The following is a 27,308-nucleotide window of genomic DNA, read 5'->3' on the forward strand; positions in this document are numbered from 1 at the left end:
TCTGTCTGTCCTGGAGTCAATGTCATTCTTTAGTAAAGAAACGTGTAAGTTCTCTGACGGAGGAAAAAAGTTTGCTGAGCACAACTCCTGTGGTTATAGCTGTCACTGAGTCAATGATGGCAAACTATCACCAAACCCCAGATTCTTGAGCTCTCTGAAGCACCTGCCTTCTGTTTAAAGATAGCTTTGTTGTCATTTTCAGTTCAACTCTGCTCCTACTAAACTCTGTAGGCTTTAAATTTCTGCAGTTAAAATTTACATGCAAAGCTACTTAGATGCTGACATTTGGCTTGCAGCTTTATGTCATGATGCTTCCAGAGATGACTTCAAGTGGTGGTCTCTCATTTGGTAGGAGAATGCAACTGGATCAGTGGGACTTGAAAAGTTATGCTCTGCTCATGCTGACCTGATCTGTATCATATCCTGTAGCAGAATGATGAAATCTGGCTGTGAGCTGAGTAATAGAGGAGAATTTTGTTGGGTTAAAACATTGCCTACCGAATAAGAGACTTCTGACTACTGAGTTAGTGTGACTGTTGTAGGAAGGTTGTATTTGTTTCCTTCTAACAAGAAGATGCTAAAAGGAGCTATCTGAAGGTAAGAATCTGTGTAAGTATGTTTCCTGTGCTGCTTTTCTGCCCTTGTGTCCCTATTACAGTCTTAGTTTGGGTGAGTCCCCTACTGTTTTTTGCTGTCCCTTTTCTAACAAGGATAGTATGGTTATTGTAAAATACTCCTGTAAATGACGCAAGCAGCTGACTTAGGATTGAGGATTCTGCTAATAATATCTACTGTGGCAAGAAATTGTAATAGGAAGGAAAAGGGCAGAATGTTCCTTATAGACTGTGCCACAGTTCCTTTTCAGTGTGGGATGACTTACGTTCTTACCAGGATTTGCCGTTTCATTGGATGTGTCTGAGGGCTAGTTTGGAAGAAATAACACTTCTGCAGAGTGGAAACTTTTTCGGCCCAGGTACAGAAATATACTCATTTGTGTGTAGACACTCTTCATGCAGGCTTCTGGACTTGAGAAAAATCTCTAGTTTTTCTACTCATGAATATATATTGACACATTTTTTTCTGAGCCCTGGCCTTTGAGGGTGGGAGGGAACTCAACAGATGACTGTCTTTGAGAAAGTGTCTTACATATGTATCTTTGTCTGCAGTGTGCACATGCCCATTGCAATTATGATTAATTTGTGGATACTCTTCCTTTTTTTTTTTTTGAAGAATAAGCATATTGGATCTGTGTTTGTTTTCTTTTGTTGGGCAGTCCTATATTAGTCATGGCTCCCACTCGAAAAAACTTGAAAAATGTTTTCTGCATATAGTAATAGATACCCAGGCCTCCATTTTCTGTTTAGATGCCCACCAGATAGCTTTGTTTCTCAGTAGTCTATTCTATGAAACTGTGGTTGGCAGAACTTGAAAGTGTACTGTACTCAATAGCTACTAAATACAGTCTTTCAAAAGTACGTTACATTTCTTCTAAATGAGGACACTGAGAGCAGACTAGTTTCCTGCAAAGTGTTCTAGGTTAAGTAAAGTTTCTATCTTTCTTTTTTTTCCTAAATAGTTTTGTGCATCAAAGAAACTTAAGTAATAGAGAAACATATCAGGACTGTCCTGTGTGGAAAAAATTTAAAATATTTGAATCAAAGTTGATTTGATGAGTCTACTGTTAATGAGGTTCAACTTGTGTCTGAGCACTGAAAGTGCTTACAGTTTGACTATACTTCATTGTAATCAGTGCTGCTCATTGGAATAAGTTTTGTTTAAATGGATTTAGTCTGAGTGCTGTTAATTAGAGTAAGCATCAACTAATGTCCTAAGGCTAATGTTTAGCTTGATTTAGAAATTTCTTATTAGGCTTGAAAACCTTATTTTTCTGTAGAGGATCACTTTCCAATACTTCTTTTAAACAACTTTGTCTAAAAAGCACCTTATACAAATACTGCGTATTGCAAGCTACTACAATGACTAAATATCCTTGAAATATTAAAGTTAGGGACAAAAGCAACTGTGTTAAATCAGAAGACTCTACTCAGATGGGACTTCTGATGAATTAACAAGTCACAATGGTGAAAGAATAAAAGAGCATGCAAATCTAAATGTTCAGAGCCTTATTGGAGGGAGATGTCTCACACAACATCTGAAGTCAGGTTTATTTTGGCAGGATGGAAACAAATTGTAGGCACTAACTTTTTTTAAAATAGGAAGTTCAAACTTTTGGATAAAAATGATTCTGAACATTTGTGCATGATGAAGCCATATCAGTTTGATTCAGCTGCAGTAGACTAGAAGTGGGACTTGCAGATCATAACTAATACTAGCTTAGGAAGTGGGAGACAGATTTTAACAGAAATTAGATAGAAGCTTTCCTCTATGAGTACCAAGACAGAGGTATTTACAGCACATCAGACATAGGAGCAATAGTCCAATTATATTTTTGAGGTGAAGAGCTTGAGTGAAGTTTGGTTTGAAATGGGCAGAATAGGTACTGTTATTTGAAGGAGGGCAGGAGTAATTTGTTCTTTTATAGCCCTGAGATACTTAGCTGAAGATGTCTTTGGCCATGCCTATGCTAGAGGGATAAGATTTTTTTTTAATAGGGAATAACACAAGAAAGCAAGATGTGCCTTTTTCTAAAGGTAGACAAGGCAAGCGGTAGTTCATTTCAAGTGCTAGCAAGAAAATGCTTAACATGCTCTTCATGTTTGTTTATTTATTTATTTTTAAAAAGAACAGGCTTATTTTGAGGTGATGCTGTTGACATCCTGGAGCAAGCAGGGAAACTCAAAGATATCCTGAAGGAGAGAGGGTGAAAGTAGCCTCTTTAAAGTGAGGTTTAATTGGCCAAAATCCCTTCCCTTATTAAAATGCTTACTTAAAGCAAGAAGCATAGGTGTAAGTCACCTGTATAGTAGTATTGATATTCATATAATTTTGTATTTTTTCCATATTACAAAGCAAAAATTTCTTGTATGACTTCTAACCAAAAACTCTAAGAATTTCTTCTAGTACTTACTATTTCCCAGCTGATAAAATTCCTTTGCAGCCTTTAAAAGATGTGCATTTCTGTGTGTGGGAAAGGAACATGCATCTTATAAACTTGGCATTCACATCTGAATGACTTCTGTTTCAATAGGGTTAGCTACTCAAGGAATGCTTATTGTTGCCTGTTACTCTCTAAACAAGCAAAATAGAAGCTGTTCTTGGTTCACGTAAGTTAGCAGTTCCAGCAAGTGTTGTTTGAAGTCTCATTTCTACCCTGTGTATCTGTATGGTATATCATTTTGGCACTTTTTTATAGAAGACTGAATGGATTTTTCAGTTTTCCTGTTTCCTTTTTGCATTATTAAAAACAAAACAAAGCACAAGTGTATGGAGGGGTACAGTAGAAGGGATGCAGGAGTCTTTTGTTAAAAGTAGAATTCAAGATCATATCTGTAGTGAAGAATTTAGTGTCTTCTGGATGGAAGTGGATTGCTCGTGATTTGCAGATGGCCTTTCCTTTACCAACTGATCTGGTATCAGGCTGAGATTGAGATGTTGACTTAATAGCAGTTGAGGTATATAACATTAGTGTTTTGCTTTTTTTTTTTTTTTTTTTTTTTTTTTTTTTTTTTTTTTTTACTCTCTAAAGACCAACTTCTGAACTCTAGAGATTACAAAACTTGGTATATCTTAAATTGGTAGTTCATTTTACCTATCCTAGTTAGCACATTTTCAGTGGCTGTTTAAATATCCGTATGTGTATCTTATGTGTTACAAACTTAAGAGTGTAACCTGTTGGTTAGAAGACCAGTGCTTGGATGTTAGAGATAACAGAAAAAAGCATCTTGCCTCAAAACTTAGGAGGCTAAAAAATTAAAAATATATTTTCTTTTCCAACGACTTTGGAGGCTAATTTAATCCCATCAGTTAAAAGATGATAAATACTGAAGTCTTGATTAACTCAAGGAAGTAAATGTGCCTTCTGTGCTTGTGTATGTCTCCTGGTATCTTAGCTGTTCTCCTGGTGTGGTACTTCTGAAGCTCTTTATACAAAATAACAAACAGTGTGATGGTAGACTTCAGTATGAAGGACTACTGAGAACTGAATGCTTCTCAAATACATTCATTTTGCCGATGTTCTTATGCTAATGTAAAGATTATTTTGTTATTACAGATACGCAAGCCTTTATTTCTGCTGTGCTATTGAAGATCAGGACAATGAACTAATAACTCTGGAAATAATTCACCGCTACGTGGAACTTCTTGACAAGTATTTTGGCAGTGTGAGTTAGTGCTGCTTTTTTAGTTAATTTTTTACAGATTGATTGTGTATACTGTGTTGTGTCACTTTTAAGTGCTGTGCCATAAAACAAGTAATGATCAACTAGCTTTTGAAAAGATGTATCTAATAAATTTCATGTTGTTTGGTCAAACAAAACTGATAATTGACTACGTAACTTAAATTAGAAAACTAAATGATGAATTTATGGGAAGATGATTGTTGTTAATGTGATGTTAATTGCCCATATTTGTTTCGTTTCTTAGTACTCAGTGTTCTCACTTGAGTTTGGATAAAATCTTATGATTTCTTAGCCTTCTGTCCAGTCTCTCTGCTTTCTCTCACCTTGGCACTGCTCTTTTGTGTATGTGCTACCCCCAACAGCACTTCTTACATCTGCTTCCAACTCAGGCAGTTGCTTGTGAACTAATAGCAGGGATATAGAAAAAGAAGATGGGCATCTGCTATCCCAGATATTGAATTCAAATGGAATTGTAGTAGTATGTATTAGTGCTTTTAGAAGAACTCCTGCTTATCCTTCTGCAGTCTTTGACTAAGACATGCACAGAGTGAACAAAAAATTGAGAATATGATGTAAAATTTTTGTAAGGCTGTATGGAGTTAGAGAAAATCACTTTGGATAAAGCAAGCAAGCAAGAAGAGAACTTTAACAGGGGTGTTCTCATGCCTTATAAACAGCCACATAAGACTGAAAGTTATGAATTAAACCTTTTTTTTAGGTATGAAAACACTTTTCAAAGAAAGAGGTTACTATAATTGTTTTTAATCGGAGCAGAAAAATACTTTTCATTTAGTTCAGTCTTGAATGATTTGTGTTGCTTCATGTCTTAAAAAGGTGTTGTGTAAGGCTAACAAACACCTTCATTCAGTGAAGCTGAGAGCAAGTTAAGTTTTGTAAGAGGACTGGTCAGTAGCTGGTATCAACCTTGTTTGCAGTAACGCTGGATGTTCTTTTTAGGTATGTGAACTTGATATCATCTTCAATTTTGAAAAAGCCTATTTCATTCTGGATGAATTCCTTTTGGGAGGGGAAGTTCAAGAGACTTCCAAGAAAAATGTTCTTAAAGCTATTGAGCAGGCAGATCTTTTACAGGAGGTAAGCAATTTAAACTTCTCTGGTCAATGCATCAGCATGCTATGCTGTGATTAGAGAAAGCTCCTGGTTGCCTAAGCCTGTAGAAGGTGATTTTTAGCATGCTTAGCATGTGGTTTGTAGTTAGTTCTAGTTGTGCAATTCTGCTACATTATCTGTTCTTTTCATCTGGTGTATCGTGTTTGTGTGTGTGTGTGTGAACTATGATCTTTGTTTTGCAAATGGCTGTTTAATGCCTTATACCTAAGTAGTTATAGCTCATTCTGATTTAAATTAATATTGTTCATGTCTATTTTCTCTTTTTTTTATTTATCACTATTAGTTTTTTCTCATCCTTGATGCATGTTAACTTCTTTACTGTTTCATTCCTGAAATCCAGAAGCTAGGCTCTCTTCTTTGAGACTCATTCAGGTATAGTTCTTATTCTAAAGACCTTCTGCTATAGGTAGCTTACTTGGGCATGTTTCTATCTTTATGCTGGCAAGGCAGTAATAATGAGGTATAAAAACATTCAGTCTTTGAATGCTTTTGTTGTTCATTACTAGCTCTGGAGAAAGAAATACAGATTGTATCATTCCCCCCCCCCCCCCCCTTTGGAAAACACTTGATGGGGAGGGGTTCAGTGTTACAAGAAAATTTAATGTTTCCCTCTTGTTCCTCCATAGTGTTTTTATCTGTACTTACTGTCTGTAGTCTTAAAGTTAACATTAAGTCTCTTGAATGAATAAATGAAAGTCATAAAACTCTTGTTATGATACTGAGGGAATAATCAGTTCTGTGTAGGAATCTGTGAAACATACCGTATAACAGGGATGTTGAACCTTGATAGTTTTAAAATATATTGAGGTTCACTGATAAGATTCTGTATAAATATAAGCTGATCATTTTTTTTCCCTCATGAACATTCAGTTTGTTGTTTTGTCCTGTGAGCTATTTGCTTAATTCTCATATGAGCATTCTGTGTTCCAGGTGGTACTACTTTTTGTTGAATATGGTGTTATTGATAGGATGGGGAAACACCTAATGTCTTTAACCCTTCTGGCTGTGTTTTGTAATCCTTTTTGGTGTACAGGAAAATCCACAATGTGTTAACACTTGTTTGTCATCAGCTAGCTAGTGTCATGAATAGGATCAGTCATCACACAGATTTGATATCCTGTTGTTCTAGGAGGCAAATATACACACTTATTTACCACTTGTGTTCTGAAGCAATTTCTCTTTGTCCCTTCTTTATTCTTAGAAAAGATTATCTTAACTGGGAGTCCTGTTATAGTTTCCAAACAAACAAAAAAAGAGTCTGTTTACTTTCTCTTAAAATATTTTACTGTTCTTTATGTGAAAACAGCTGCAACAAATTAGTTACCTATTCTAGTCTGTCTTCTGCAAATGCACAGTTGATTTTATGTGTTTGTTTATATAGAATTACATTATTTTGTGTTATTTTTGAATTTTAGTTTCACCATTTTCTTAAGGTTATTCTAAAGCAAAATGCACTCCTGTCACTAGGAGATAATACTGATATTTCAGCCCAAATAATGATGATCATCTTTTTACTCTTAGTTACATTTTGAAGTTAAAAATGTGTGTATAAAAGGAAGTAGGAGTCTTTCAATAGCAGACTTTTCCCATGGCCCTGACAGCCTTACTCTGATGTATTTCACTTCTGAGATTATATAGCCTTACTTTTCCCATCTCTATGAGATTTTTATGTATGTTTTATCAGGGTTTATTAACTCTTTTTTCTGATTAAATTGATATGTAACAGTGTTGTGGCTCTGCTATAATCTTAAGTTTGATTTTTTTTTAATAAACTAATTGATTTTTTCATTCTTAATAGAATGATAATGACTGCTGGTCAAACATAAAACTACTCCACACGTCTGCTTGTTAATTTATTTAGAAGCTTAATTTGAATATAAAATGAGTTTTTTTAATCAAGTTGTACTCCTTCTGCAGATTTTTTTTTTATGTGCGTTTTGAGTCTGGTGAAGAAGGTTGTTAAACAAGTTTGTCACAGCCAGAGACTTTTTTAATGCTTTTGGTTAATTTCTGCTTTCCAGAATGCCTTAGAGAAATCTACTGGAATAAAATGTGTTTTGATTCCAAATGCAAAACATTTCTATTGTGTTTTGTTTTGGCCATGTCATGTTCTAGTTATGCTCAAGGAAAGGACTTTTTGGCCCTTGCCTTGCCTCGTTTAAAATTTTTTAGTCTTGAATACACTACATTATTAACTGGTCAATGATAGATACATTAACGTACAAAGCCCCTTTTAAAGGTTAAAAGCTGTACAGTCTACACAAAAATCATTGCAATTACATTAAGTGGCTATCTGGGTGCGTTTTAAAAGAAAATACGCAGAAGCATAAGTTACTGAATAGTGAACTGGTCCTTACCTACTTGTATCCTATGTAGCAGTTTTCCAGGATGTGCTTCTGTTTCTGAGCACCTACTTCAGTGTATCATTAAGTGGACTACACAGCACCAGGAACTTACTAATACTAACAGCTAGGGTCTATGTGACTGAAACATAGTGGTGTTTTGAGTCTTTTTCACCCTTTGGCTTCTTCCTAGCTCTTCAATAGCTCAGATCACATGTTCATTCCCTGCTCCTCATTTAATACCATTTGATAATTTACTGTTATCCAGTAATCAATACTGGCAATATTGTATGAATGGTAGTAAAACTAGTTATTCCAGTGCTGCTTCCATGCTTCATTGTAAGTCTGTTACTGGAAATAATTCTGTTTAAATCAAGTGTGCTGTTCAGTGTCTTGTTTCATAATTTTATACCTATTTTACTGACCTGTTTTACTGTAGAAATGCAGTATGTTGTTGCATAACATACATACATGCAGTAGCTGAAACATAATCATGTGCCCAACTTCATGATTTTTTTTTAATGCATGAAACTCTAGCAATGCAATATATTTCATGGAAAAGAGAGGAATTTTTTTGTTTGCTTAGAAGTTTAATATTTGCTGTGTTCTTCTTTGATGGTCCAAGAGTGACTATACATAATCTAGTATGCTGCTTGTGGGAGCTCAAGGTCCTTCCCAATGCTAAAACAATAAAACTAAGTATAGCTGTTAACAATTCTCATATGTATAACTGGCAATTATGTATAATTTCTGAAAGCTAAACTAAACAGAATTGCTATCTCTTGATTTAAAATAGGAACAGGTTCCTAAACATTGACTTCTAGTGAAAACTTATTACTTACATAAAAAACTTATTCTTAAATTATACTTCTGTTACTTACATTTTATAAAAGTATTTCAGAAATGACCCCCCCTTTTGTCCACCATTATTCTTTTAGACAACATGTATGTATTCTTCTAGTAGTTGATTGCAGAACATCAATATTTTAGTAATGATCAGAATTGTAAAAGCTTTATCAGTGTGTTTTCTTATGCTCTTGCAGTTTGGCTTCAGTTAATACCTTCTGCATGAGCAAAAATAGATACACCATCCATCAATTTTATTTCCTTAGCTATTTCAGGCCCCAAAGCCTCCACCCCTGCTTATGTCCAGAAAGGTGCTGAAATCCTTAGTGCCAGCTGATGTAGGTTAATTGTCCAGGAATGCTATGTAGATTTAAGTTTTCAATGTTAGAATTAGCATTTTCTTGGACAAGAAATGTAGATTTAGAGAATTACCTATATACGTCATGGAAATTTTGCTTTAGAAGATGGAATGTGCTAACTGAAAATTGTAGGTATTCTTAATCATGGGAAAATGGCATTAGACTGTCATTGGGTTAGGACAAAATAAATTTTAGCATTGGCAATTATGAAAGAAAATTCTGGTATTTAAACCTACAATTGGTAGGAGCATATAGTTTTTTTTTGGTTTTTTTTGTTTTTTTTTTGTCTGGTTTAGGAAACAGCCTTTGTAAGCAGCTGTTTCTTATTAGTCTCCTGAGAAACTTACCATAATTAATGCAATTCAGTCTTTTGCTTAATGTTAACTCTTAAATATAGACTCCTGAAATAGACTGCCTTCCTAAGTTGGCAATGACATTCTGTACCTTGGCTATACCTGTATTCCTTTCAATGTGAAAGAAGAATGAATAATGAAACCTTTACAAAAATGAAGATCTGAGTGCCTTGACTGGGATGTGTTTTTCAGATATAACTTCTAATGCAGTCAGTATTTCAAGTAGTAGAGTAGCTTTAGACTTCAGTTCTTAATGTATGTATATTCTTGATTTTATGAACAGGTAATGATCTCTAATTACGTTTTATCTGTAGAGAGCTATATGCATGGAGGTGGAGGGAATATGCAGTTAGTTAATTATTTAAGGATTAGGAAATAGTTAAGATCTATGTTGGCTAGGAATCTGTCATGACTATTGGGAAATGCAGTAAACTGTGGTAGTATTTTGGTAGCTGGAATCCTTTGTAAACAGTTCAGACTGCAGTCCCAGAAAGATGTTGGGTAAGTGACAGAGAAGAGATAGTAATGTTACCTGCTTTTTTTGGTTTAAATATGAAAGTAAACCTTGCTTAGTTATATTAACAGTTTTGACTTTGGTACTTTAGTCAAAAAAGAGAAAGTGGGCTTTTGGTATTGAGTTGAGACACTGATTAAGAACCTATCACCTGAAGAAAGACTGTTTTTGGTTTTATGTAATAGCTGCTACAAAATGTACGTGTTCGTGAGACATTCTAATATTATGACAAGTGTCATAGACAAGCCGGTAAATAAACAAAATAATTAAGTCCAATTGGGAATGTGCATTCAATATAATACTTTCCCTTTGAGGTATTACATGTTTTCTTACTTATGCTGTTTAACATGCTTTTAATATAGTAGATGAGGAGATGCATCTGTGTGTGGAAATGACTGTTCGTGAGATACTTTGGAACTGAGAGGTAGATTTGTCTTCTAGTCTGTGGAATAATATGTTGCCTTACTTAAAGACTAGCATAGTTTGTCACAAGATGTAACGCCCAAAACCAAGATAAAGCATATTGATACCAAACAAACAGGTTAGTTGCTTCATTTTAACACATCAGTTGGACAGGCAGTTGTTAATTTTTTGAATGATGAAAACCTTGTATGCATTATGATAGAAAAAAGTGTTCCATGCCATGCTTGACTACAGTGGTGCCAGATAAGATTGCATGTATAATAGCCTTCACTTTGGAAGAATTTATTTGTACCTTGCCTTAGGTAAATTAGGTTACTTGTTGTTCAGTTATACTATGGATTGTTCTTGTCCTGAAAACTGGACTTATTTAAATACAATGTTCACAGGATACAGAGCAAGAAGATACTAAAATTAAGAAGTTTTTGATTCTGTAGAACTGCGTAAATGTGATATTTCCCAACTCGTATGAGTTCCAAATCTTGCCATATTATAATCTATTCTTTGTGCATGTCTTATGTTAATTATTTCACTTCTTAGTGTTCTATTCAAGAAAAGAGTAACTTAAAATCTTTAGAATCTATAACTTATATATATGAAGTATTTTTAACTTCATATATAGATTAAATGTTTATTACTATCTTGCTTGTCATTAGCTGTCCTAAAAACTATTAAGTTTATAAACTCACTGATAAAAACTGTCAATGAGTTCTTGAAGCTGTCACCTTTGCAAGATGAAGATCTGAGTACCTTGATTTTTAGGGAAATAATTCTCTAAATAACTAATAAAAATTCAGCTGAACTATAGATAGAATGAGCAATTAAAAATATGCATAATGAGGAATGCTTTAGGAATATCACTTCTCTTTGGGACAAACCTCTAAAGACAACTAGTTGTAATTTGAAGTGTCAGACCTGTAATTGTTAATATCAAAGGTGTCTTCATTTTTTTAATAGATATTTTTCAACTGTCCTCTTTGTACTGTGGAGTAGGCTTTCCTGCAAATACTTACCAAGTCATGTTCTTATTTATTTAGAAGAATAGGAGTTGGGCAAGCAAATGAGTAGCTGAAGCTGCATCTTTCTTTTTCTCCTAAAAAGAAGAGAGACGGAGGAAGGTTAACCTTTCCAGTTTTAAATGTCATCTTCAAAAAAGTGGCACTGAGTATCCAGGAAGTTGTCATGAAGTACTTCACTCCTCCCCATTCTCAAACTGCTTTGTTTTTGATCACTGAAGTATTTAGTGATGCATATTGGAGTCACTGACTTTTTCTACAAGTGCAGTTCAGTGTCTTAATGACCTTTTGAAGCTCATTGCTTTTTCTGGATGTGTCGTGACACTTAAGACTTCAGTGTTATAGCTTTAGAGACTGATTTCTAACTGCTTTAGAAATCCAGTTGTCTTTCTGGAAATATATTGTCAGATCATAATCTGTCCTTCACTTTAGGAATTGAAAATGAGAGAGCAGTCTGCTCTTCACCTGAAATGCTTTTGTGCAGACCCTTGAAATCTCATTTTAGTAAATCTATCTCCATAATATTCATTTCTCCTCTTGACTGTTTTGTTTAATCTAAATGTATGTAGGATGCAAGTAAACTTATAAATTAAGAAAATAAGAACTTGATTAGACTTTTGTAAGAGCCAAAAAGATGTGAGGAAGGAATCCTCCTCGCAAGTATTAAACATGCATTCATTCAGTTCTGAAAGCTGAAACATTTGGAAGTTTCAATTGTAAGAAAGACAGAATAGTACAAGCTTGCTGCTCATGTACCCTCTGATGTGAATTCGAATACTAATGAACAATATGCACTTCACATAACTACCTATGAAATCGATTATTCAGTGGTATAAACAATCCTTGTAGATCTATTAAGGGTCTATTATCTGTGCACTGAACTTCTGATAGATTTTTTTGAGTTATTTTTCTAGAGCTGTCAGTAGAAGCACTGCATCAGGGTGATGTGATGAAAATTTTAGTACTGCTGCACATACCATTCTCATTTTCAGGAGCTGAGTCCTCAGCTTTTGGTCAGCAAACATGGCAAATTCATTGAACAATTGAAGATGTGTCTTATCACAACGAATACAGTGAAGATGTATCTTATCTTCCAAATTAGGTGCTCTTTTTGAGCATGTTAATCTCCATCTTAATAGAATATATCCCTTGAATTTGACAGAATGCTGAAAAGAGCGGTGTTAGATGTTTGAACCCTGAGATGGTGAGGACAAAATTCTGTTTTACTCTGGTATCACTCAGAACTGTATGAGATGATCTGTCATCTTGCACGGCTACTGATCTTTCTCAAAACTCAAACTACCTGTGCCGATAGCTTTTGAGCTCCATGGAATAGTAGGTGAAAAGAATATTAACACCCCTAGAGGCCTCCCATTATGTTGTATTCTATTTTTAGATTGATTTCTTTGTTGTCTTATCTGTGTGTTGTACAAATGTCAGGCACGTTGCTGGTGTGTGTTTTGGGGCTTGTGTTTTATTTTATTTTAAAAGGACAACTATGTTTTTTGTTGCTAAGCTAGCTAGGAAAAGTAATAGTTTGGGTGCTGGATATTAAGATGCATTAAAAGTATATGTATTTTAAGTTTTGTGCTGAAAATTTTATTTAAAAAGGCGAAAAAAAGGTTTGAGAAGGGCTGTTGTCCAAAATTATTTTTAGAAATCTAAATACAATTGACTAATAAGCGAATTAAAATGAAAATGTTAAAACTTTTTGCACTGTTACTGCCTGAATATAGCTCAGCAAAAAAGTATGATAATTATTAGAGGAGTAAATATGATCATATAGCTCTTGAGTTAAATTGTTTAAGCTACATTAGATATGATAGATAAATCAGTTGAATGCAACTGTTATTTCCCATTATGAAATAAATCTTACCCTAAGATTAATGTTAATAATACTGTGTGAAGCTTATCACTGGATTAAGTATATGTAAATTTTGTGGCATCTTGTTCTGTTATGCTATCAGTCTCTTATAGTGACAATAATGAACAACTGATACTACATTCTTAAAAAAACAAAACAAAACTTTGAATTAATCTTCCTTCAAGAACAGATAAAGGTTTCCAAATAGCTCTAACTTATGCTTTTAATGTATTAATATGCTTTTTCTCATTAGAAAATAATGAAGATTTTTATTGCATCTAGCTTGAACAGTTGTTCTTTACTGTTGCATTTGTTTGCTTTCTTAACAATAGACTTCTAGTGGAACCAATAAAATTATTTTAACTTAGAGTAACAATACTTGAAGTACATTTGAGTAGAATGACTGACTTTACTTTTGTATATAGTTTAAAATGTTTTCTAACTTTTATTTTAAATGGAAGTAAGTTATAAAGAGTTTTTAGTTGGTATTACATTTTCACTGCTGCTTGATTTTGTGTTTGTAGAGCCAGAATGAAGACTGGGGAGGTTTGTCTGAGGATATCTTATGATTAAGAGCAATCTAAGGCATTAGCCCTTTTGACCCCCATCTAAATGATTGGTAACTACCAAGTTTACCATTTTGGTGGCATGGATTAAATGGTGCTATGTGAAAACTGTTGCACGCGTAATTAAGTCCTTGCAAGAGTAAACAAAAATGGGTGATGGGCTTAACCTTCTGCAACACTTGCATGATGGTCTTTGAAGAGTGCTTTGAGTTTCCCTTTTATTTTACCTTTTTGTACTAACCGCATCAACTTGAACTATGTGACTTCTACTAGCTTTCTTTTGGTGTTGATAATTAAGTGGGATAATGCAAGTTAGAGAAATGGATACCAAAACTAATTACTAAACAGATGTTTGGCTTTGTTTACTTACCATCAACCCATGTAAATGTATATTTACTGGAAAATGAGCTGTAACATCTGCTATGCAAAGAAAATGGGCACTACAAAGAGTGGGTGCTGCTGAAATTGACTGTATTTCTAATGCCGGATGCTGCATGACAGAACCAAGCTTTATTGCGTATATAGTGCATTGCAACATATTTTTGTCCAGATCATAAGTGGATTACGTTGTGGCAGTCCTACTAAAAAAGGTAAGATTCTTTTAAAATAAGGCAAGCTTAAAACACATATGAAAATGATTTACTCAGGAAAACATAATCAGTACGCTGCTTATTTGATACAGTGATGTACAAGTAGTTCCCTAAAATTGACTTATTATAATATAGAACTGCAGTAGAGGATCTAATTTCATATGCAGCTTTAGCTTTATAAATATCAGGATTTAGTTTTCAAACCAAAGAAAATCTTTATGAGAAACAAAAATATTTGTAACATATTCAAAATCAAATTCACTGTTTGCTTCTCTCTCCTTCTTTCTTTTTTTAAAAAAAAAAAAAATTAAAAGCTAGTTTGTGTAAGATACAACCACTGATTTGTTGTAAGTGAAGAGAACTAATAACTTGCTTTTACATCAGAACTGTCAGATTGGAACAATCAAGAAAATTCAGTCATTCAAAATAGAATTTCGTATATGAATCTGGACATATTCTAAAACAACTAAAAGAAAACCTAAATGCCCAGGCTTGATTTATTTTTTTTTTCCCCTCTCTCCACAACTTTTCCTCTCATTCCTTGCTTTTTCCCTTCTTCATGATAGGAAGTTCATCTATGAAGAATGTGAATTCTCATAGTGAGACTAGTATTAATACTGTGACTATGAAAGTTTGATGCTCATGATTAGAACTTTATAAAGGATTCATTTTGTTTGGGACCTTTGCTAAACAAAGCATTTGCTCAGTTTAACATTCTTATTCTGTAAGACTTCTACACAGACCAATTCTGGAACATGCAAGCTCGACCCTAGAGAATTCCGGGTGATTCAAATTTGTTTGTACTATGTTCGTGGTTATGTCTACGTATGGGCACAGTTTTAGCTGAAAAAATGTGCCTAGTTCCCGTTAATTTACACCACAGTGGCATTGTCACATGGCCCAGGGAATGCTTCCTACTTTTCCCTAGAAGAAGTGAAGGAATAGACACTGTGTAGGGAACTTAATTTCATGTTTCTCATGACTCTGCAGAATTTGGGAGAAATGGGAATGACATCCACTAGAGAGAGTGGAGAGGGGCAAACAGATGGTTGCACATAAAAAGAAATAGTGATGGTTTGCTTGCTGGAGAGAGCTGCTGCTTAGATGGAGGAATGGAGATCTGCCCTGAAGAAAGATCAGCTGAGGTGAAGAGAGCAAGTCTGTGGACAAGGGGAGGAGTTTAACTCCTAAAGCTGCTGAGCTTGGATTATCCTGATATTTAACCAATAGGCTATGTACTGCTTCAAATTACTTAATCTGTGTTACTTTAGCAAGTATAAACAAGCACTAGATGAATAGAACTTTGATTTTTGAGGGATGTTTCACAGAAATTTACTTAAACTTGTGTTGAGTTCTCCCAGTACCTTCTTACTTAGATAGTTCTGTTGCTGCAAGTGTAATAAGTCAGATATTCAGAAATAGTCTATTGCATAAGGAATTTGGTTAATTTTAAAGGGAAAGCTTGTGTAATGTTGAAAAAATTAAACAGTGTTTATTTTTTTAATTTAGAAGTCTCTAATGACTTAGGCTGAAAGTTTCGGAGTATTACTAGGCATAACTAGGCAGAGTGGAATCTGTTTATTGTGCACCCAACTCCTACTTCTGCTTTCCTATTGGAGCAGAATTTGCAAGTGTTAAAATCATGGTTTTGAGTCAGGGTGCAGTTCCCTCATCACCTGAATCAAGGCTGAGTGTGACTGCTGTTAAGAAGGCTGGTTCAGTGTTGATCCATGTGTCCTGGGGGCATGTGGCTCCTGGTTTATTGACTGAAAACCAAGGACATGCAGGGGAGTGTGGGGAAGTGCCAGCAAAAAGGGTGAGGTGGAGAGGGTTGAAAAGAATAAGGCTGCTCATTTTGGCAGTAGCCTGCACTTTGATTAGCTAAAGCTGATAGTGTAACTTGAGTAGTTACATTTATTTTTAACTGTTGCCAGTATAGCTTTTTTTTTTTTTTTTTTTTTTTTTTTTTTTTTTTTTTTTAAAGCCCCTATCCCTCAAAGTAGTTTGTCTGGACTCATATCTGCTGTGCATCTCCAAGTCAGTAGCTTAGGTAAATTCCTGTGTGCTGCACCTCTGCTGTTGGCCTGAGTCATAGTTGTGTGGCACAGAGCCTCAGCAGCACCACTGGCTTAGGGAGTTTCTACCTGTGCATTCCCCCCTCCTCCCATTTGTGATAGAGAAACTACTTGCTTGGCCATGCTAGAACTAGGTTGCAGATCCAATTAAAATGATCCAATTTAAATTGCCTCTTTCTAAAAGCATATAGTCAGCAGCTTTTATTTTCCTCATTCACAATTTAACGCTGCAAACATTTGTCCAAAAACTCTAGGAAGACACTGTGCTGCAGGACAGGGAAGGAATAGGAGTGCTTAATTGTTACCAGCATGCAAGCTGAGTGATACTGGACATGACATGGCTGTTACAGCAGTATATTTTGGTCTTTCCTTCAAAAATACAACCCTGCAGTTAAAGAAATAGTTCCTTAAGCAAAAGGGAATAAGTAATGCAAACCTCTAGCTGCACTGCAGTACTGGAAAAATTGGAAAAAAAAACTTTAATGAATCCTTATGTGCATAGTTTGGTAACCTGCCAAACATACACTGTGGAATTACCTGATAGAAAAGAACTCGGTGATTTGTAATAATTTTGGCTATATCTTCACAATACAAAGTATTCACTAGTATTGATTTAAAGTATCTTGTGTTCCTGTGGTGGGAAAGTGGACCCTCCAGTGGATGCTTATAGCTGTCCTTACCCTTAAGGATTAGATTGTGTTAATTCTTTTTCAGAGCTCTTTGCATAGCAACTAACTGAGTGATTATCACCTCTGATAGCCAGCAGATGAGAATAGCAAGGAAGAAGCTGGGAACACTTGCTTACCTAGTCAAGAGTATGTAAAGTTTCCACTGATATTTTTACAATCAGTGCTGGCCCTCTACCTCTTTCCCTCTCAAGAGGGAGAGTATGTCATTCATTTCCTTTAGTCTGTTGAGGTGATGTGTTAAAGCCTCTGTGTGTGCATATACTAGAATACCTTGCAGAATATCAACTGAGTGATGACTGTTGCTGTTTCAGATTCTAGTTGAGTATTGTGTTGGCTAATTTGCACCAATCTTGAAGATGTTTTGTTATCTGTGGATAGGAAGTTGCAGACAATCTCTCCTGGAGTTAGGATCAGTGTAGTATTATGTTCTCAGGTTTTGAACAGAATCATAGTTAATAGTTGCATTTGAACACATTCAAGAGCTCTTGGATATTTCTAGGTTCTCTGAGAAACATGTTGCTCTCCATTGATAAGTAAAGTAGAATTTTCCCAATAACCATGTAATTGGATTTTCTGAATGCTTAACCAAAAACTGGGGAGCAGATACTCTATTCTGAAATTCTTGAAACCACAAGTGAACTATAGCAATTTCCTAAAGCAGCCTCTCATTAAAAGTATTCTCTAACAAAGATTCAGAAGTAGAGTATAAATGTAATTGCTTCTGAAGCATTGCTAAAGTAGTACTTGTTAAGTGTTAATCTTTTCCTACTGTGAAAACTTCATGTTTTAAAACAGAAACTCTTATCCTTCCCTTTTCCTTTCCCCATTAGCTGTTTCTGTAAGACTGTTCCTATGCTATTGTGCACTCTGTAGTCATGCTCTTTTTCTGTTCTAGTTTGAAATTTGTTTAGATGATGGGAGAAAAAAAGCCAAAGGTTTATCAAAAAATAGCCATTATATTTTTGCTGGCAGTTTAACATGGTTTGTGTTTGTAGGGTTTGTGCTGATTTTGATGGAAAAGAAGCTGGAACAAATACCTGAGCAAATTTTCCCTGGAAAAAAAGAGACTATCCAAACATTTAAGAGTCTATTTTGCTTCTGTGTGAAGTGTTCAGACAGTAGAACATAAGCAGTATGAAACACTGAACTTCAGTCTGTTTGGTGTAGCCATACATTATTTCTTGTCTGTTTTTTGAATGCAGGAAATGAACTATTTTCTTGTCTGCTGCAGACATGAAATAGCTTAAATTACATCAAGAAAATTCAAAGCAGATACTAAGAAAATTTTCCAACAGTAAGGATAATGAAGCATTTAAGTGAATTTCTTGGATGCATTAAAGTGTCCATGACTGGATGCCTTTAACAGATTCACTGTCTCTCAGGAATGCTATAGGTATATTTGATCTTGTGTGTGGGACTGCATAAAACTAAGTCCTTTCTAACTTTAGTTTGACTATAATTTTTGATTAGGTTGAATCATGACAAAGCTGGGAGAACTGTATACTCAAGGAGAATGTCAGTTAGGTTGGGCTAGCTAATTACTTCTATTGATTGAAATCTGCTCTTCACTATTTTTTTAATGACTTAGGCTGAAAGTTTCAGAGTATTATTAGCTTTTTGAAGTGAGTTGCAAACACAGATGTCAGTCTGAAAAAGATGAGCTCTAGTATCTTTCAAATATTGTGGAACTGGGATGTGCAACTTCTGTCCTTACTGATATTGTAGGGCTATTACTGTTTTTGGTAAAACCAGGTTCTAAACCCTATGTATTAAACTCAGACAAATGATCTATATCCAAATCCAAATTTTTAAAATCAGTGATGGTTTTTCAGAAGTAGTATTTCATGACACAGTCTGCCATTGTATTTGCATTGCAGGGGCACCATTACCCCTTTTAGTTGCTAGCTCCACTCATTCCTAACTTCATTAGATCCAGATGGCTTAGCCACTGTCTTAAGAAGTGCTTACAGGCTTAGATGTTGCGTGGTGTCTGCAGAGTCACAGCAAAAGAAAGTAACATAGATACTGATTCTAGAAGATCAACTTCTAGAAGTTGATTCTACTCATGGCAATTTATAGTTGGAGCATATGAGAAAATGTAGTTCACTGAAAGGAAATAACACTTTCCAAAACTTTCTCTCCCTTTCTATTGTTAGTCAGACTGCCCATAGTGCTTATCCCTCTGTGTGTGATGTTCTGGGATATCCTCAGTGGGCTGTAGAAGTCTGACTGAAACTGCAAAGTTTTCTGTCTTTCAATATTGCTTTGTTACCACTTCATACTCAAATTTGCTCTTCTCTTCTGTTTAATCTTAGTTTCACCACCAGAATGTTAGTTTATTGCTGGTCTAGTTGTGTGTGGTGTTCACACACCTGTGTTCCATAGGTTCAAAAGCTGCCAGGAATGAAACAACCACTTTCTTCGTATAGCTATTTGACCGTCTATCTTGCATCATCAATAGATAATAAGTTTATGTTAAGGTGAGGTCCTAATCCCGTAACAGAAGTTACATGATTTTTACAATCTAAAATGACAATTTTTCCTGTTTAGTTGATATTTTCAGGGGTTTATAATTTCAGGAAATAAGCATCTTTGTGAAAATTTTGGTACATGATTGATTTGAGTCGATGTGCCTTTTTTCAGTTGTGTTCATTAATCTGTATTTTGCAGGTAGCATGAGTAAAGCAGAAGTTTTCTGTAATTATCTTTCTAAGAATGCTTTGCCTGTGGAGGCCTCAGTAGTTGTAGAGTTGCTCTTTCCTGTTTTGTCAAAACACCTACTACATGGGGCTATTAATGTATACTGTCAGCCCACGATTTCCTTCAACAGTTGAGAATATGCCTCAAATCTCCTCCATTTTGATGTTTAGTGTAGATTAAACTTGATTAAAGTAGCGAGAGAGCTTTTAAGAGTTACCGTTCGTATTTGTGTTTCACTGTCATACACAAATCTTCTAAGTTCTACCAAAAATCACAACAGATTTCATACAATTTGCAGCTCTCACTGAGCTATAGGTGCTGATGCTTGAGAACCATTAGATTTGTAGTTGGCTTGTTCATAATAATTTAAAATAGTGTGAAGTAATGTTCAGATTACTGCTACTGAAAAGCAGCATTAATCCTGTAGAACTTCTAGGGAGTTTTGTAATTGGAGATTAAAAATTAAAAATTCAAGTTTGAGGATTTTTGTCGACAAACCGAGGGGGCAATATTCCTTTAAAAAAGTGCATAGGACAGAGATGGCTGTTAGGTACTTCCTCAGTTCTAAGACTTTCTTCTACAATTTTTTGGGGGGGTGGGGGACTGAAATAGATTTAAGATTTTATTTGGTAATTAATGTAAAATGGTAACTGACATTCAGAGAGTTTCTTCTTCCTCTCCCTCCCAGAAAATGCTTAATTGGTTTATCAGGGGTTGATACTCCTAAATTGCTTTTACTCTATTAAAAAACTTTCTTATCTGTTTTTAGGGCACTGATATGTATAGAAAAACTTTGAATATTGTTTGCTTTCTGACTCATCTTTCTACAAATTGTTTCATGCTAGTAATATGAGAGAGGACTAACTTTAGTGGCATAATTCAAAAGCACAGAAAACATTCCATACTGTGAAAGGTGTCTCAGATACCGCCTGTCATTCAACAGGCACTCCTTTTTAGAAGGATACTGTCTTAAATAATTCCATTGGTGCACTGCCTGATACAGTGCTGCTCCTAATGACATTCTTGCAGCCTCGTATCAATATACATTTATCGCAATGAATATGGTAGGTGATGTCAAACGGTAACCAGTAGTGGATGTCTACTAAAGAGCCTAAAACTGACCAAATATGTAGTGATACATTTCTGGAACAGTTTCTCAGGCTCTCAAGCAGTTCTTGGCTAAGAAGCTCTGAGCTTACATAATACAATAGTAACAATGTGAAGTTCTCCTTTATGTTGGTGTTCCCAGCATGCAAGTTTATGGGGGGAGTAACATCATAGGTTTTTCCCTCAAAAGTTTAGAGTAGTCAAAAGTAGAATATTATATTTCTGTATCAAATGTCCTTTCCATGTTAGAGGTAAAACAGTGAGGTATTCTTTCTGTTTTTTCTTGCATATCTGTCCACCTTTGTACTATGTGTAAAAATGTATACATTTCTTTTGTAGCCACGTCATGAATACTTTAATGTCCCAGTGTACTAAATGACTTCATTCATCATGCATGCAGAATTTCAGAGGAGATAGACCTGTGACTTACTCATGGCAGAACATTATCCTCAGCTTGGTGAATTCAATCATCTTGAATCCAATAGAATATCACAACCATTTTGTGCTGTTGTACTCTTCCAGTTCCTCCTCTGTTTTACAGTGTTGTCTCTTCGCATGTCTTCATCTCAACAAAACTTGTTCTTGTTGGCGTATGGTTTAACTTTTTTATTGTGTGTAAGTTTGAAGTCTTGTGTTTAAAAGTTCTGTAGAATTTTCTAAGCTAAGCATCTAGATATTGCAACACTTATACTGTAACATTACTTGACCTGTATTTAAGTTGTTTTGTATTTAAACATACAATTAAAACCTGTAGGCTAAATTAACATTTACAGAGAAACTAGTGATCTGAAGGAATACCGCTATGTGGAATGTGTGCACAAGTGTTAAATGAAGTTACACAATTCTACACAGACCGTGCATTTTAAGTGCAAAGATGCACATACCAGTATCCTTTTCTGACACTGACACAATAGCATGACTGACTCTACAAAGAGGAAGAAGACTGAATTGGTTAGGGCAAAGAAAATGACTGATGTAGATCTGCAAGTTACAACATTTGTATTTAAATATTGAAAACACTGGTGTGAGTAGTTGAGCAATTACTACTACCGAAAAAGAGGAAAGTTAATTGCTTTGCAAATGGTTAAAATTGGAAATGTTTTTTTTATTCAGTCCATGGATAGCATATTTGAAATACTAGCCTCCTTTAATTGGCATTTCCATTTTTAAGTACAGAATAGTGTGTGTAACGAAGAGAACTGCCACACAGATAAATATTTTAATTGAAAGGCACTTATCATGGATGTAGGCAGAGTGAGAGGGAATGTATTGCATCCTCTCTTTGCCTAGGAGAAGTGCATAGCTAAAACTGACTCAGTTTTTGAAAATTGTGTAATTATCAAGGAGCTGGTTATTGAAACTAACTGCAAACAGTTAGTTCCGCATTCTATATGTGGTAATGCACTACTTTTCAAATGTTAAACTGACATAGAAATGGGAGACCTAGGGGGTGGGGTGTTTGGATTAGACCTTGCAGCATTCTGAAATCTTGTAGGAAACAAGATCATAGAAGTGGCTTTCCATTTCCAAGATTGCTTCGTTGTTTGTAAGACATTAACAGTGTTTGTGAATGTCTGGGTAATGCTGCTTTAGCCTGCATTATTTCATGCCTGTTGGCTTCAAATGCTGTGCATTGAGCTGTAATGAGATGCTGTTTTTCTTGTTATCTGTATACAGCTGCTTGCTTCTAAATGACTAGGTAATGAATTAGCTTTCCTGGCATGTTTGAAATAAAGTATTGCATGCACTTTTGTCTCATGTGAATGGCTTTTTTCCTCATCTGTGTTCTGATATATTTCAAATTTGCATTGTTTGCCTTGGGTAATTCTGAGCTGCAGGTAGTGTATAATACTGCAAAATGCATTCTGTAACAAGTGGATAAAATGTGTTTGGCCCTTCCTAAAACAAATAACGTGAACAAAACATAATTCATTCTGTTTGTTTCATAGAAGTCATAATTGATTAAATTATTCTAGTGAAACACTTTCATTTTTAGATGTTCCTTTTGAGAATACGTTGTCGATGTGCACGCGGGAAGGCATGTCTGCTCAAGATTACTCCTGTAGTACTAGAAAATTATAATGTTATAATTGCACTTTACTATTTTACTGGTGAGGTTTAGCTATAGACACGTAGTCAGTGTCCTTGAAATACATTGCTTTAAACTCACTGTCTACCAAAGTCTTTGACTTATTTGATGAAACTTCATCTTGATTTGAGCGTATTTCTCGTTGCAACTTTGAATAGGCAGTGGAGTCAGTAAAACTAACCTGCTCTGAAGATAACCTTGGTATTTCTTCATATATTCATACAAATATATAGTCACTGATCAACTTTTTGTTCAGGTAACTTAGTAAATAACCAGGTTCACCACTCAGTAACTGTAAATGTCCATTGCTATCTAATCAATTTAAAACTTTGAAAAGTTGTGTTTTATTACAAATATTTTCAAGACCCTAAAATTTTTGAGTCATGTTCCATTTATTTTATAACTGAGTTCTCCTGCTGTAGTTGGCTAAAGAGTGTATGATTTTTCTATAGTAAAGGCTTACAGTTAGTGGATGCAGGATAAGCATATCGTCTAAAATGAATGTAACCAAGTTCTGAGAATACTATAGGTTATATTAAAAACTCTCTTCCCTCTTCAAGCAGTGTTACCTATTGGGTGATATGTTAAAATACACATTAATGCCTGCCATACTGTTTTATGTTATCAAGGTCACTGCAGTTCTAAATATTACCTCAGTGAGAAAACACCACATTCTTAATACATCCAGTATCTTGCTTCTAGTTGCTACTTGCCTTTTCTTGGAATTTCTTATTTGCTGGTGGATTTTGGAAGCTAATGTTTATCTCAAGCTACTCAGCACTGGCCTTTTCCAAGCACTGACATACTTTAAAATGAAGTTGCCTTTAAAATACTTCTCTCTTTTAACATTGAATCATCTTATACATATGAATTGAATTGAATGCAGATTGTAAACACGATCACTCTATGCTATGTAAGTGAAAGTTGATAGAGACAATCTGATGTTCTGATCTTACGTGCAAGATTTAAGACTCTTAAGTATGTGGTTTACCGACATACTAGTTTTTTTAAAAAACTATTTAGAAAGCAGTTGAAAAATATTGCTTGCTGCTTTAATTGTTTTCTGGCTTTTTCTTGCTTCGTGACATGTCTTGTTTTAGGATGCTAAAGTAAGTTTGTTTATACTCTGGATGCTAAAACAGCTTATGTTTCATAAGGACACAGTATCCCTTTTATTTGTTATGATATTGCTAATTATGGAAATAGGTAGCTTAATCTTTCTAATCAGACTATGTTTTTCAGATGCTCTGGAAATAATAAATACAAAACTATTAATAACCCTTTGGAGTTTTGTATAAAACTACTTGCTCTGAATCTAAACAAATATTTTAAGGCTAGAATTAACCTCAGACTTTATGCTGGCGAAGAATAATATATTCTTAGTTCTCACTATTCTTTCACTTTTGTAGTTGTCAGTTTATTGGCATTGGCTGTACAAAGGTACCTTGATCTGGTTTTATGAATTGAACAAGCACCATGGTACAAAATCTAGCGTTTTTTTTATAAGGAGTTTAAGGGATACTGTGTCTAAGTTGCATCAGTCATTCCGTTTACCCACTTACTCATTCCTAGCAGATTTTTGAGACGTGAAACAAATTATCACAAAAAGCACTAGCTGACTCCATTGCAAGATGCTTCCCCTTCTCTCCCCAGTTCATGCCTCTGTTACTGGTTGTGATTTGTTCCCTGCTGGTACATCTGAATTGCTTTCTTTTTTTATTATGCTTAAAGGCAATAAAATCTACCAACTATTTCTGTGAACCATGACAATCTAATTAATCTAATTTGAAAAGTGCAGCTAATACCATGTTTGCAAACTGCAGTGCTTTTATGTTTTCATATTTTTGGCTTCTCATTTTTAATTAAGCATTTCCATACTAACTCTCATATATGATACTGTTCTGTAGGAGCACAGGATCCATTTACCACTGTTTCAAATTTTCCCTCCACAGGAAGCAGAGACCCCACGTAGTGTACTGGAAGAAATTGGATTGACATAAATCTTCTCATCAGCTGATGACATCTCAGTGTTTCATACTATAAATGTTCACTGCCTTCATTGTAATGTTTAGCTAATGGTGTAAAATGCTGTTTGTCAGTATTACTGTTTTGCTAAGCTGCTTCATTCAGGCCTCCAAGAAAAATACACTTCAAAAAGGGAACAGAAATTAAAGTCTAAAAATCATAAATGAAAGGGAAATAGAGTTAAATTAATTTAATATCTTTTTTCATTGCATTTACAGGATAATTGCATTTGATTTAAATAGTGTACTGTTTTTTATAAGCAAATGACTTCAGGAACTAAATTCATTGTGACTTAGCATATCTAAATGAAAAGAGACTACATGGATAACTTTAAAATTTAAAATGTTACAGTGTAGAACTTGTGTTTATACAACCAAAGACTTCTGTTCATCTACATTTTAAGTCAACACTTGCGATAATTCTACTTTGTTTCGGTTGATACATAAAGATTGGAAATAACTGTTTACTACTGAATTTGTCATTATACCAAAGAATCCTGTTAGGATCTGCTTGTCAAACTGGTAAAAACTGTTAAGGTGACATCGGTTTTAACAAGAAAACTGCAAACTGATCATTCAGGAGAAATTAAAGTGTAATCATCTTGAGTAAAACTGTGCAAGTTATTATATGATAAAGGGGAGCCATCTAGTAAAAAATAGTATCCTTCCAAATAAGGAAACTTTTGAAATCTTATATTAGCTTACTCTGAACATAAACCGAAAAAGGGAGTTAGCCTTTCTAACAGAACAGAGGGATGCATAATTAAAATGGGATAATTTTGATGATAAAAAAGAGGGAGCTTTACAAAAGGGATTTCTCATGTTCTTATTTCAGACTCTAGAAATTAATTTGTGTTTATTGCTGTTTTATAGTTATTCTTTAATGGATATATGACCGCCTATATATGACTTAGTGTGCTTTAATCAGCTTCATTTTGACTACTTTTTGTGACTTACACCTTATGCACAGGTGATATATCCCTTATGAAACTACCAATTGGTGTACAGTGCAACTAATTAAAGTGAGAACTTTTAAAAATTAGGTTTGTATACTAGACTCTTAAACTATAAATCAGGCAAAGTTATGTTTAGTAGTACTTTGATACTTCTGCCCAGCTTTCAGTAATTATTCACTGAAAGTATTTTCACATAAGGAAATTTCAGTAATGTATGCTTTTGAAGTTTGAGAAGGCAGTGCCACACTTGGGGGTAGCAAAGTTGTGGTCCCCTACAACATGAGGATTTGCTTCCCCTCTCTCTTCCTCTCCCTGCTCCTAATAATATCACTGTGGAAGTCAATGTTTTTGCTTATTTACTGCAGTGTATAGTGTCACAAATATAGGTTGTAAGTTCACAAAACTTAGCTTTGGTGGTGTTGCTGGAAGCAGTCATGCCCTGCTCTCACAAGCCTAATTTATACAGCCATCCAGAGAGCTAGACTGTAAATTTGACCTAGGTTAAAATTAACCCAGCAGAACTGGGTTAATGTTAACACTTAGTGGTCCCCTGATCCAGACCGCAGTATAAATGCTTGTGGCAGTGGAAGGGACAAGCTAGAGGCCAGGCCAGGAGGGCCTGTGCCTGGCTGGGGCAGTACCTGTCAGAGGCAGTGCTGGGGAAAGGCTTGTGAACCTGCAGCCTCACCGTTTTCCTGTCTGGCCATGCCATTCCAGGGATTTAAACATAATTGCTAGAGATCATGTTTCACCTGAGGTACGCAAAAGCACTGTTTTGCATTTCATCAGTGTACAGGGACAGGTGAGGTTCATGTGGAATGACCCTGTGTATGATACTGAAGTGGTTAAATTACCTTAATTTAAGTAAAACCTGAAGCAATTTTATATGTATTAAACATGTTTTTAAAGTTTACATGTCATGTGTATGTGCTTGGCTGGATTAAGCTTTGTTGTGATTGTGACAAATAAGCTGTTTGACCTCTGTCGTCTTACCACATTAGTTTAGTCATAATAAATGTCCATTTTTACATCATTGCTTTGTGTCTATACGCAATCAATTTTGATTCCCTTCCCCCCACTGCCCCTGGAGGAAAGAAAAGGCTACTCAGTGCTAGCTTAAAAAAACAGGGAAATTTTATTAGTGCTGAACCTGCTCTTGAGCACTTTATTTAAAAAAATGTGTGAATATACTGTGTCCAAGATTAGTTATTTACATCCATTTAAATTCTACAGAAAGCAATAAATTAGCAAGTTTTTGGAGGGCTTATCACATTAAACATGAAATTTATCAAAGTAGATGTTTAATTGATGCGGTAGTGCCAGTTCACTTGAAAATTAAACCAGATGTTGATCGAATGTTCTCTGGATA

At 35.0% G+C, this 27,308-nt stretch overlaps 1 protein-coding gene across 6 annotated transcripts in view; it reads left to right on the plus strand.

Moving 5' to 3' along the window:
• AP1S2 (adaptor related protein complex 1 subunit sigma 2) overlaps positions 1-26,972 on the plus strand; it is a 32,518-nt gene extending 5,546 nt beyond the window's left edge. Inside the window, exons 3-7 of one of the 6 annotated variants that reach the window (XR_009961347.1) lie at positions 4,172-4,280; positions 5,256-5,393; positions 13,668-13,762; positions 14,260-14,299; positions 21,210-22,617. Coding sequence is in view for 3 of the 6 variants with exons in the window: in XM_062600899.1 (XP_062456883.1) it covers positions 4,172-4,280; positions 5,256-5,393; positions 24,912-24,959 (295 nt within the window). In the remaining 3 variants the exon portion in view is untranslated. Of the gene's footprint in view, positions 1-4,171; positions 4,281-5,255; positions 5,394-11,300; positions 11,389-13,667; positions 13,763-14,259; positions 14,300-21,209; positions 22,618-24,911 lie in introns of those variants that run through there. The other 5 variants (XR_009961346.1, XR_009961345.1, XM_062600925.1 and 2 more) reach the window with 5 other exon arrangements.
• The last annotated feature ends 336 nt before the right edge of the window (positions 26,973-27,308 follow it).

Source organism: Rhea pennata, chromosome 1 (genome assembly GCF_028389875.1).
Source record: "Rhea pennata isolate bPtePen1 chromosome 1, bPtePen1.pri, whole genome shotgun sequence".
NCBI classification, from domain to species: Eukaryota; Metazoa; Chordata; class Aves; order Rheiformes; family Rheidae; genus Rhea; species Rhea pennata.